This window comes from Haematobia irritans, chromosome 1, assembly GCF_050003625.1.
Source record: "Haematobia irritans isolate KBUSLIRL chromosome 1, ASM5000362v1, whole genome shotgun sequence".
NCBI lineage: Eukaryota > Metazoa > Arthropoda > Insecta > Diptera > Muscidae > Haematobia > Haematobia irritans.
In genome coordinates, this window is record NC_134397.1 from 138,352,486 (window position 1) to 138,365,215 (window position 12,730).

General features: G+C 35.5%; 1 protein-coding gene across 1 annotated transcript in view; it reads left to right on the forward strand.

Annotated features, from left to right (window-relative positions):
• The window catches only part of plum (IgSF transmembrane protein plum), a 499,814-nt gene that overhangs the window by 463,381 nt on the left and 23,703 nt on the right, over positions 1 to 12,730 (forward strand). Inside the window, exon 5 of the mRNA XM_075291754.1 lies at positions 8,958 to 9,105. Within this exon, the coding sequence (XP_075147869.1) occupies positions 8,958 to 9,105 (148 nt within the window). The remainder of the gene's footprint in view (positions 1 to 8,957; positions 9,106 to 12,730) is intronic.

Sequence of the window (12,730 nt, forward strand, 5' to 3'; positions counted from 1 at the left end):
TTTCTTGAAAAAGCATTTTCAAATTTCCGCTTTTCACAAATACTTTTCTAATGAAGACTTTTGTGATTATGAAAGCTGAGCTCAAGCCCTTTCCAATGAACTCAGTCTCTATACCGCACGCGGCTTAGTTTTGGCACAGTGGGCTCCGTTGAAAAATTTGTTGAAAATTTTGTTTTAAAATTTTCGCTTTTCACAAATACTTTTCTAATGAAGACTTTTGTGATTATGAAAGCTGAGCTCAAGCCCTTTCCAATGAGCCTAGTCTCTATACCGCACGCGGCTTAGTTTTGGCACAGTGGGCTCGGTTGTAAAAATTTCTTGAAAAAGCATTTCCAAATTTGTGTCTCGGCTAAGTTTTTGCTGCAAATTTCAAATTCGAATTTATCTTCACACACATAATGAAGAGGTGGTCGCGAAAACTGAGGCCTATTTTGAGGCCGAAGGAGTACCACCAAAATGGTATCAAAAAATTGGAAGGTCGTTATAATCGTCGTATCGCTTTTGAAGGGAACTATGTTGAATAATAAAAACGAATTTTGACACAAAAATGTGTTTTTCTTTGTTAGACCGGGGACTTATCAGCCAACCTGATATATATCCGATAGTGCAGGCAGACCAAATATCATGTACCCTCCGCCGCGAATTGCGTGCAAAGTTCTACCAAAGATTGTCAACCTCAATTACTTGAATTTTAGTGACAGTTGCCAATGGCAAAGTATAGTATTATTTACTAACATTGTCTTCTAAATTTTAGATAAAATATGCATATTAACTACCAATATAAGCCTCATTTTCTTAATCGTTTTATAAAGAGAAGTCTACAATAATTTTGAATCGGATCGGATCCGATGAAATTTGGTCCTCGAAGAGGTTCCGAAGAAGTCAAATCTGTGGATCGGTTGATATGGGCGCAATATATAATTACCGACCGGTATCGATCAAGTTTTACATGGTTGTTAAAAGGCATAAACTAAGATGACGTACTAAATTTTCTTCATCACGTACCGTATGTCTAAACTTGAGATCAATTTATATGGTGGCTGTACTTAAACGATATGACCCGATATGACCCATTTGCAATACCATCCGAGATACATCATCACCTACAGTAATGGTAAATTTTGTTCAAATTTTGAAAAAGTTGAAAACTCGAAAAGTCAACTTTTACAATCTCTAGTCTCTCCTTATGTGTCAAATAATATCTACAGAATCGGTAGCTACAGTGGTACAATGGTTAGCGCGCCAATCGCAATTTTGATCAAAGGTTTACAGCGGTGGATTATAAAGGGTGATACGGTCAAAATTTGGTCAAGGGAAAACGCGTGTAAATCGGTGAAATCGTTTATTTAAAAAATCAAATTAAATTTCTTTTTCAAGTTCAATTAGTATAAAATTCAGGAAAAATATTCAGTTAGGCTTTCGCTTTTCCAAATCCGAATTGTCGGGCCTCACGCTTGACACCTGTCATCAGATTTTGTACAGCCACCTTCTTCGCCGCAGAAAGCCAGTTTGCCTTGAACTGCTGCTCGTCCTTAGCAGTTTTTTTGGTCTTCTTTAGGTTCCGCTTGACAATAGCCCAGTATTTCTCAATTGGGCGGAGCTCTGGCGTGTTGGGAGGGTTTTTGTCCTTGGGAACCACCTGCACGTTGTTGGCGGCGTACCACTCCATGGCCTTTTTACCGTAATGGCAAGATGCCAAATCCGGCCAAAACAGTACGGAACAACCGTGTTTCTTCAGGAAAGGCAGCAGACGTTTATTCAAACACTCTTTCACGTAAATTTCTTGGTTGACAGTCCCGGAAGCTATGAAAATGCTGCTTTTCAAGCCACAGGTACAGATGGCTTGCCAAACCAGATATTTCTTTACGAACTTTGACAGTTTTATGTGCTTGAAAATATCTGCTACCTTTCCCCTTCCTTTTGCCGTATAAAACTCCTGTCCCGGAAGCTGCTTGTAGTCGGCTTTGACGTAGGTTTCGTCGTCCATTACCACGCAGTCAAACTTCGTCAGCATCGTCGTGTACAGCCTCCGGGATCGCGATTTGGCCGACGTATTTTGTTTATCATCGCGATTTGGAGTCACTACCTTCTTGTAAGTCGATAGTCCGGCTCGTTTTTTGGCTCGATGCACGGTTGTAGACGATACACCCAGCTTATTTGCGGCATCTCGGAGAGAGAGAGGTTAGGGTTTCGCTTGAAACTATGTTTTTCCGGAAAATTTGTTATACTTCGGAGTAATTTGCATTCAAAACTAAAAATCAAATTCTGTCCAAAAATTCAAAAAACTTCAAATTGGAAGTTAGATAATATTTACCAGAGATGAAAGTAATGTTGGTAAAAAAAACTGTGTAGTGTAAACATATTTCTATTCTCTACACTCAAAAAAAAGTTAACTCTCTATTTCACTAAAGCCAATTTAACTTTATTTTAGTGCATGGAATTATTATATTTGGAGAAAGTTTCCTTTACTCTAATAATTTTTTGCGTACATTAGTTAAATTAACTAAAACCCAGGAAAAAAATATACACAAATGAAGCATGAAGATTAGCTAAATTCGTGCCTTCCACAAAATATTTCATTATTTCTTTAAATTTGTAAATTTTACTACAAATCCGTTCATCATGAACTTCGTATGTCACTAAAGACATTCTTGCAATTTTGAACTCCATTTTTTTTCCTTCAAACTACAAATTTTTCTTTAACAAGTGAAAAAACTTATTTATGTCTAAAAAATGTTCTTGAATTTGTTGAAAAATATTTACTTATTTTTATGACATCGGAGTGATGCCAGCGTTTGTAATACTGTTTAGTTAAAATTTTCTAAAAATATTAAACATTTTCTAAAATTAACCGAAAGTTTTCTTCCTGGCGGGTTCACTGTTTTTTTTCAGTGTACTAAAGTCAAATTTTTTATTTGTAAATAAAAACTTAGTTTAATTCGCACCGTATTTGTTAAGATACAACCACTATAAAAAAATGCTGATCATTGCTATATAAATAGTATTACTTAAGAATACGAGGGTTGCCTTTTATATTTCGGGATTAGAGAATAAAACAAATATTAACTATCGAAAATTGCTTTATGCCCTGTTGCTGTATATCGAACGAAAACGCATTCGAAAGAAAAGGAATCACTCGAATTCGAATCAATTTGGGTTTTTGTATTTTTTTTACCCTCCACCACAAGATGGGGGGGTATATTAACTTTGTCATTCCGTTTGTAACACATCGAAATATTGCTCTAAGACCCCATAAAGTATATATATTCTGGGTCGTGGTGAAATTCTGAGTCGATCTAAGCATGTCCGTCCGTCCGCCCGTCTGTTGAAATCCCGCTAACTTCCGAACGAAACAACCTCTCGACTCGAAACTTGGCACAAGTAGTTGTTATTGATGTAGGTCGGATGGTATTGCAAATGGGCCATATCGGTCCACTTTTACGTATAGCCCCCATATAAACGGACCCCCAAATTTGGCTTGCGAGGCCTCTAAGAAAAGCAAATTTCATCCGATCCGGCTGAAATTTGGTACATGGTCTCTAACAACCATGCAAAAATTGGTCCATATCGGTCCATAATTATATATAGCCCCCATATAAACCGATCCTCCGATTTGGCTTGCGGAGCCTCTAAGAGAAGCGAATTTCATCCGATCCGGCTGAAATTTGGAACATGGTGTTGGTGTAAGGTCTCTCACAACCATGCAAAAATTGGTCCACATCGGTCAATAATTATATATAGCCCCCATATAAACCGATCCCCAGATTTGTCTTGCGGAGCCTCTAAGAGAAGCAAATATCATCCGATCCGGCTGAAATTTGGTACATGGTGTTGGTATATGGTCTCTAACAACCATGCAAAAATTGGTTCACATCGGTCCATAATTATATATAGCCCCCATATAAACCGATCCTCCGATTTGGCTTGCGGAGCCTCTAAGAGAAGAAAATTTCGTCCGATCCTGCTGAAATTTGGTACATGGTGTTAGTATATGGTCTCTAACAACCATGCAAAAATTGGTCCATATCGGTCCATAATTATATATAGCCCCCATATAAACCGATCGTCCGATTTGGCTTGCGGAGCCTCTAAGAGAAGCAAATGTCATCCGATACGGCTGAAATTTGGAAAATGGTGTTAGTATATAGTCTCTAACAACCGTGCAAAAATTGGTTCACATCGGTTCATAATTGCATCCGATCCGGTTGAAATTTGGTACGTGGTGTTCGTATATGGTCTCTAACAACCATGCCAGATTTGGTCCATATCGGTTCATAATTATGTATAGCCCCCATATAAACCGATCCCCAGATTTGGCTTGTGGAGCCTAAAAGAAAAGCAAATTTCATCCGATCCGGCTGAAATTTGGTATATGGTATTGGTATATGGTCTCTAACAACCATGCCAGATTTGGTCCATATCGGTTCATAATTATATATAGCCCCCATATAAACCGATCCCCAGATTTGGCTTGCAGAGCCTCTAAGAGAAGCAAATTTCATCCGATCCGGCTGAAATTTGGAAAATGGTGTTGGTATATAGTTTCTAACAACCGTGCAAAAATTGGTTAACATCGGTTCATAATTATATATAGCCCCCACATAAACCGATCCCCAGATTTGGCATGTGGAGCCTAAAAGAGAAGCAAATTTCATCCGATCCGGTTGAAATTTTGTACGTGGTATTAGTATATGGTCTCTAACAACCATGCCAGATTTGGTCCATATCAGTTCATAATTATATATAGCCCCCATATAAACCGATCCCCAGATTTAGCTTGTGGAGCCTAAAAGAGAAGCAAATTTCATCCGATCCGGTTGAAATTTGGTATATGGTCTCTAACAACCATGCAAAACTTGGTCCACATCGGTCCATAATTATATATAGCCCCCATATAAACCGATCCCCAGATTTGGCTTGCGGAGCCTCTAAGAGTAGCAAATTTCATCTGATCCGGCTGAAATTTAGAAAATGGTGTTGGTATATAGTCACTAACAACCGTGCAAAAATTGGTTCACATTGGTCCATAATTATATATAGCCCCCATATAAACCGATCCCCAGATTTGGCTTGCAGAGCCTCTAAGAGAAGCAAATTTCATCCAATCCGGCTGAAATTTGGAAAATGGTGTTGGTATATAGTCTCTAACAACCGTGCAAAAATTGGTTCACATCGGTCCATAATTATATATAGCCCCCATATAAACCGATCCCCAGATTTGGCTTGTGGAGCCTAAAAGAGAAGCAAATTTCATCCGATCCGGTTGAAATTTGGTATATGGTCTCTAACAACCATGCAAAACTTGGTCCACATCGGTCCATAATTATATATAGCTCCCATATAAACCGATCCCCAGATTTGGCTTGCGGAGCCTCTAAGAGAAGCAAATTTCATCCGATCCGGCTGAAATTTGGAAAATGGTGTTGGTATATGGTCTCTAACAACCATGCAAAACTTGGTTCACATCGGTCCATAATTATATATAGCCCCCATATAAACCGATCCCCAGATTTGGCTTGCGGAGCCTCTAAGAGAAGCAAATTTCATCCGATCCTGTTGAAATTTGGTACGTGGTATTAGTATATGGTCTCTAACAACCATGCCAGATTTGGTCCATATCGGTTCATAATTATATATAGCCCCCATATAAACCGATCCCCAGATTTGGCTTGTGGAGCCTTAAAGAGAAGCAAATTTCATCCGATCCGGTTGAAATTTGGTACGTGGTATTAGTATATGGTCTCTAACAACCATGCCAGATTTGGTCCATATCGGTTCATAATTATATATAGCCACCATATAAACCGATCCCTAGATTTGACCTCCGGAGCCTCTTGAGCAAAATTCATCCGATCCGGTTGAAATTTGGTACATTTCGCTAGTGTATGGCCGATAACAACCATGCCAAAATTGGTCCGTATCGATCTATATTATATATTGCCCCCAAATAAACCGATCTCCAATCACAGAAACATCACGATTGCCATTCGAGCCAAAAATAATCTACCAAAATTTTATTGCCATAGAAAAACATTTTATATTTCTATAGAAAATTTTGTCAACATGTTACGTCTTTAGGAAATTTTGTCAGCATTTTATTTCTATACAAAATTTTGTCAAAAATTTATTTCTATAGAAAATTTTTCAGAATTTTATTTCTATAGAAAATTTTGTCAAAATGTTATTTCTATAGAAAGTTTATGAAGCATTTCATAGTTGGAGAGGAATATTTCGCAAAAACTTTCAAAACATCAAGAATTCCACCAATCTACCAAACGGTAAAAAAAACTGCCATTTTTGGTAGACTCGTGTTCATAATTGTATATAGCCCCATATAAAGCAACCCTCATGTTTCAGTTCTGGTTCTATAATTACCTCACAAAAATTCATATCGGTTCGTAATTATTTCTTCCCTATATATACCGGTCAAGAACTGAATATATACGTATTTAATGGACCTTTCTTTCGTCTACTATATATCCCGCATGGACTAACTTACAATTTAGAAGATGATGTTAAGAAGTTTTAAGATGCCTTGCCATCGGCCGCAACCCAAGTAATTTAATTGTGGATGACCGTCATTAGTAGAAGTTTCTATGCAATCCATGGTGAAGGGTACATAAGATTCGGCCTGGCCGAACTTACGGCCGTATATACTTGTTGAAAGTTCGTTTCGTTTGTATGAGAATACATTGATTGTCAAAGATAAGTATTTTCAAATATTTGGCCTGGGAATTCATTTAAATTTAAACAAAGTTTTTACTTTTTTCTTACAACATATTAGGTGTGTTCCTTTACTTTACTCATAGTAAAAAGTAGTAAAAGAGAGAAATATTGAAAATCCTCTCAGATTTCTATATTTGTTAAATGTACAGGAACGAAAATATAGTAAAAATTGTAAAAATGTCAAATAAAAAACAAAAGAAACATTGTGATTTGAATAAATATTTTCAAAACATGTAGGTAAATTAAATACTTTTATATCGAAATTTGTTTTTGACAAATGGCAGATTTTTTGCAGGAAACTTTGAAATCCTTATTACGATAGAAAGAAGCTATGGTCTTTACTTTGTTATAAAAAGTGCTCCTTTTGCAAAATTTTTAATCAAAGTAAGACTCTGGGCCATAAAGTAGAGTAATAGCGCATATTATCAGTATCTTATAAGGTGGGGTTTTTCATTCCGTTTGTAACACATACAAATAACGAATTCTGACTATAGAAAGTATATACAGTCTTGATCTGGGAGAAATTATAAGACGATGTCTCTCTGTCTGGCTATCTCTTGTAATCAGGCTACTTCCTTGAATAATGAACCTATAGTGCTGAAATTTTAACAGACACTTTTTTTCTACATGCAGGTCAATTTTGAAGATGGGACTACTTCGGCCTAAGTTTCGATTTTGCTTCCATATGAACCGACCCCCGAATTGGGGTCTTCGTGACATAGACATTAAAACTTTCATCCGATTTGCATGAAATTCAAAACGTAGAGGTACTTTTGGTCCATTAAAGGGTGTGCCGAATTTGGTGTGAGTCGGTCAATGTTTTGGTACTTTTTTCGAAACAAGTGGTATTGGTTCGGCATTGTTTTGAAATTCCAAATTGTGGAGTCTACACGTTAAATCTAAAGCACAAAGGTGCACAAAATTTTCCTCCAGAATACGTAGAATTTTATAAGGAATGTAGTCCTTCTAGACTCAAAATACAGACCCCACTTTGTTCAAATTTTGCAAAAAAAAAAAAATAAATTGTAAGGCCCTATCTCGCAAATATTAGATATATTCGCACACATACACAATCTTTTTATGGTAGTTTATAAGTTCTATCCAGCAAAGCAAAAATCATGAAAATCGGTGCATAATTGCGCGTTTGCCAAGTAACACTAAATTGCATACATCCGAGGTGTCCAACTTCCAACGTCTATAGACCAGCCCGTGAATCCACTAGGGACCTACAAACCTCTAAATATAGAGAAAAACATTTCAGCTTTGGCACAAAGAAAAAATAATGATGATATCTTAATCCATTAAAAAGTTACAGATTTATTTCCAAAAACAAGCGATTTGGAACTACTTTAGTTTGGAAAATTTGAAAACAAATAATTATTTTTGTCATGACATATCTACAACTTTTACTCGAAAGAATTTGTCGAGTAACTTGTAGTAAAAAAATTTTAAAAGAGACATGCATTTTGACATTGTTCTCTTAAAATTGTTTACTACTTTTACTATTTTTTGGGGTTGAGGAACGGTTTCTAGTAAAAACTAGTAAAAGTAGTAACTAGTAGTACGTAAAGGAACACAACTATTGTATACGTTCGTTTGCTACACGACAACAAAATATGAAATAGAGGAAACAAAATCAATTTTCTAATGTTTGGAATACGAAAGAAAGCTTTCGTTCCATATAATATACAGGGACAGGGCATTATTGTTTTTCAAAATATTCCCCATGCGTTTGAACCAATTTTCGGAGCACTTTTGCTACTCTGGTTGAAAAAGCTCATAAATAGGGTATGGAGCCTGCAAAACTTCACAATGCCTTCACTTGTTTTAAATCACTAATATTTCAAATCATTCCACAATGTTTAATCAACAGTTTAATTAACGGCATATTTTCGCTTCATTTTATAAAAAAAGACAATTGATTAATCATTTCTTGGTTTTCTAGAACTGCATTCGTTTATATATTTTCCTCCAATTTTTGGTCGCCCATATCATACATAGTAGAATGTATATAAAGCCGTTCGAAATTAAAGCTATCGACATTTTGTATGCGGCTTAATTTCAATTTCTTCCCAAAATTAATTTACATTTTATTCTCTTTGCAATCAATGCACATTACGTTTCATGAATATTTTTTTTTTTTTTGTTTTATACGAAATCATCATTCTTATCTCATGTCAAGATGAATTAATTTCTTATTTTCCATGTTTAATTTTCTCCTTTCTTTTCAGTGCTTAAACGTCGACCGGCAAATATTAATTTAACGGCATTCACTGGATTAACGTATACATTAAATTGCCCCGTTTACAGTGTACCACCCGCCAATGTGACTTGGTTCTATGGCAATGTATCGTTATCGAAAATTTCCAATGACAACAGGCGAGTAGAATTTAAAGTGCTGCATAAAAAATCGCTCACACACACACGAACAAACACACACACATATCCATCGGCCGGAAGCAGTTTCCAGCAAAACATCATTCGTAGCACCATACACTGAATATACACAGAAAAAAAAAATATATTAAAAATAATTTACGTGTGTATGGACCAGTCCCAGATCTGATCAAAGCGTATAGAAGGGATTGATCATTATACTCTGCGCCACACTGTGGAACAGGGTATTATAAGTTAGTGCATATGTTTGCAACACCTAGAAGGAGACGAGATAGACACATGGTGTCTTTGGCAAAAATGCTCAGGGTGGGCTCCTGAGTCGATATAGCCATGTCCGTCTGTCCGTGAACACATCTTTATAATCAAAGTCTAGGTCGCAGTTTTAGTCCAATCGACTTCCAATTTGGCACAAGTATGTGTTTTGGCTCAGAATAGAACCCTATTGATTTTGGAAGAAATCGGTTCAGATTTAGATATAACTCCCATATATATATTTCGCTCGATATGGACTTATATGACCCCGGAAGCCAGAGTTTTACCCTAATTTGCTTAAAATTTTGCACAAGAAGAACAATTAGTACTATAGTCAAGTGTGCCAAATTTTATTGATATCGGTTCAGATTTAGATATAGCTCCCATATATATCTTTCGCCCGATATGGACTAATACGGTCCCAGAAGCCAGAGTTTTACCCCAATTTGGTTGAAATTTTGCACTGGGAGTAGAATTAACATTGTAGCTATGCATGTCAAATTTGGTTGGAATCGGTTCAGATTTAGATATAGCTCCCATATATATCGTTCGCCCGATTTACACTCATATGACCACAGTGGCCAATATTTTACTCCGATTTAATTGAAATTTTGCACTGGGAGTATAATTAACATTGTAGCTATGCATGTCAAATTTGGTCGGAATCGGTTCAGATTTAGATATAGCTCCCATATATAGCTTTCGCCCGATTTACACTCATATGACCACAGTGGCCAATATTTTACTCCGATTTAATTGAAATTTTGCACAGGCAGAAGAATTAGCATTGTAGCTATGCGTGTCAAATTTGGTTGGAATCGGTTCAGATTTAGATATAGCTCCCCTATATAGCTTTCGCCCGATTTACACTCATATGACCACAGAAGCCAATTTTTAACTCCGATTTAGTTAAAATTTTGCACAGAGAGTAGAATTAGCATTGTAGCTATGCATGCCAAATTTGGTTGAAATCGGTTCAGATTTAGATATAACTCCCATATATAGCTTTCGCCCGATTTACACTCATATGACCACAGAGGCCAATTTTTAACTACGATTTACTTGAAATTTTGCACAGGGGTAGAATTAGCATTGTAGCTTTGCGTGCCAAATTTGGTTGAAATCGGTTCAGATTTAGATATAGCTCCCATATATGTGTTTTTCTGATTTCGACAAAAATGTTCAAAATACCAACATTTTCTTTGTAAAATCGCCACTGCTTAGTCAAAAAGTTGTAAAAATGACTCTAAATTTCCTAAACTTCTAATACATATATATCGAGCGATAAATCATAAATAAACTTTGGCGAAGTTTCCTTAAAATTGCTTCAGATTTAAATGTTTCCCATATTTTTTACTAACATTGTGTTCCACCCTAGTGCATTAGCCGACTTAAATTTTGAGTCTATAGATTTTGTATAAGTCTATCAAATTCTGTCCAGATCGAGTGATATTTAAATGTATGTATTTGGGACAAACCTTTGTATATAGCACCCAACACATTTGATGGATGTGATATGGTATCGAAAATTTAGATCTACAAAGTGGCGCAGGGTATAATATGGTCGGACCCGCCCGACTTTATACTTTCCTTACTTGTTTTAATATGGGTTTATCATTGACGGGGCAAATTTTGCACTTTAGGACACGTCTTGGACTTATTCCAAAGGACATGTCCTGGGACAACTTAGTAGGATGCCCCCATAGGTAGATCTTCAAGAACTAGTCTTACTCTCCGCCAGAAAGGAAAAACTTTTGATATATCGAACAATAGATTCCCAGCAAAACAAAAAGCGTCGCCAAAAAAGTGGTGCGAATGTTGTTTTTGGATCTGAAATTAGTGCAAAATTGGCGCAGAAGCTATGAATTTAACATGGGCTTGTCATAGGACGGACGTCCACCATTTTAACAGCCGTAGCACTGAACTTGTATCACTTCTTAAGGTGTGATGCGAATTCTGTGTTTTGGATGTGAATTAAAAATTTTGTGACATGCTGACAAAAAAATAATTAAAAAAATTTTTTGTGATCATTGATGCATTCTTGTCAGGAACGTTTGACCTAAAATATTTTCAAAAATTCGCAATTTTTCTAGAACGAATTTAGCATTTTTTCTGCAATAGTTAAATAATTTTTACCATTTTATTAATTCTTAATTTGGTTTTAACCAATTTGAAACCAAAAAAAATTTTTAAATTTTCCATTAAAACTATGAAAAATGCGAGTCATAAAAAATTGACTCAAATGGACTTCCTGTGCAGTTAAAATAAAAAACATCTTTGGGAGGACAGTTTTTGAAGTGCTTTTAACGTCGTGCCTTTAGAAGAACTGCCTAAATTTTTTGGTTATTTATTCTGTCCTTTAGTGGGAATTTGCACCAATTACTCGTAGAACAATTAATGACGTCTTAAATATTTACAAGAAATTCTTCAATAAATAATTGCTATACAAATATAAGTAAAGTTAAAGTTAAAAACTTTAACCCCGCCGGTTGACCTTTTCACTTCCATGGAAGTTCTTTTAAGAAGGTTTTGCAAATTATGAGAATTATCAATTTTTTTCAGTTTAAATGGAAAACAAGTAAGTAAAGTAGAAAGTCGGGCGGGGCCGACTATATCATACCCTAAACCACCATTACAGAATTAGTAATCATAAGCATTTGTGGGGTAACATATAGGTCTGGGAGATATTTAAGAAAATTAAGGAGTATATTTAAGAAAATTAAGGAGTACGTGTCTATGGGTGCTTTGTGTCAATCTGACTATAGCTCATAGTCAATGTTGCCAGAGACAAAAAAAGTTCCATACAAAGACAAAAAAAGTTCCCTACTTTCCTATACATTCCCAAACAATTTTCCCTACTATATTTTTCGTTAAATGTAAAAAATTTTACAAAACAAAAATGGTTCTAAGTACTTTATTATCTTAAAACATGAATATGCAACGTACATAACTTAGAATATAAATTTGTATTACCACCACGGTTGCCACAGTAGAAATTTACCCAAATTAGTAATCTTTTTTGTTAAATCTCCATAAAAATAAAATTGTGGAAAAAGTTTCTATAAACAAAATTTTGTAATTAATTTTTCTATAGAAATAAAATTTTGACAATAAATTCTATAGAAATAAAATTTTGAGAAAAAATTCCACAGAAATAAAATTTTGAGAAAATATTTTATAGAAATAATATTTTGAAAGCAATTTCTATAGAAATACAATTTTGACAAAATGTTCTATAGAAATAAAATATTGACAAAATTTTCTACAGGAATAAAGTTTACCACACATTGTTAAAGATCAAGCCTCGCCGGCTTCTAATTTCCTCCTCTAGAGCCACCAAAATGTAAAAATTATT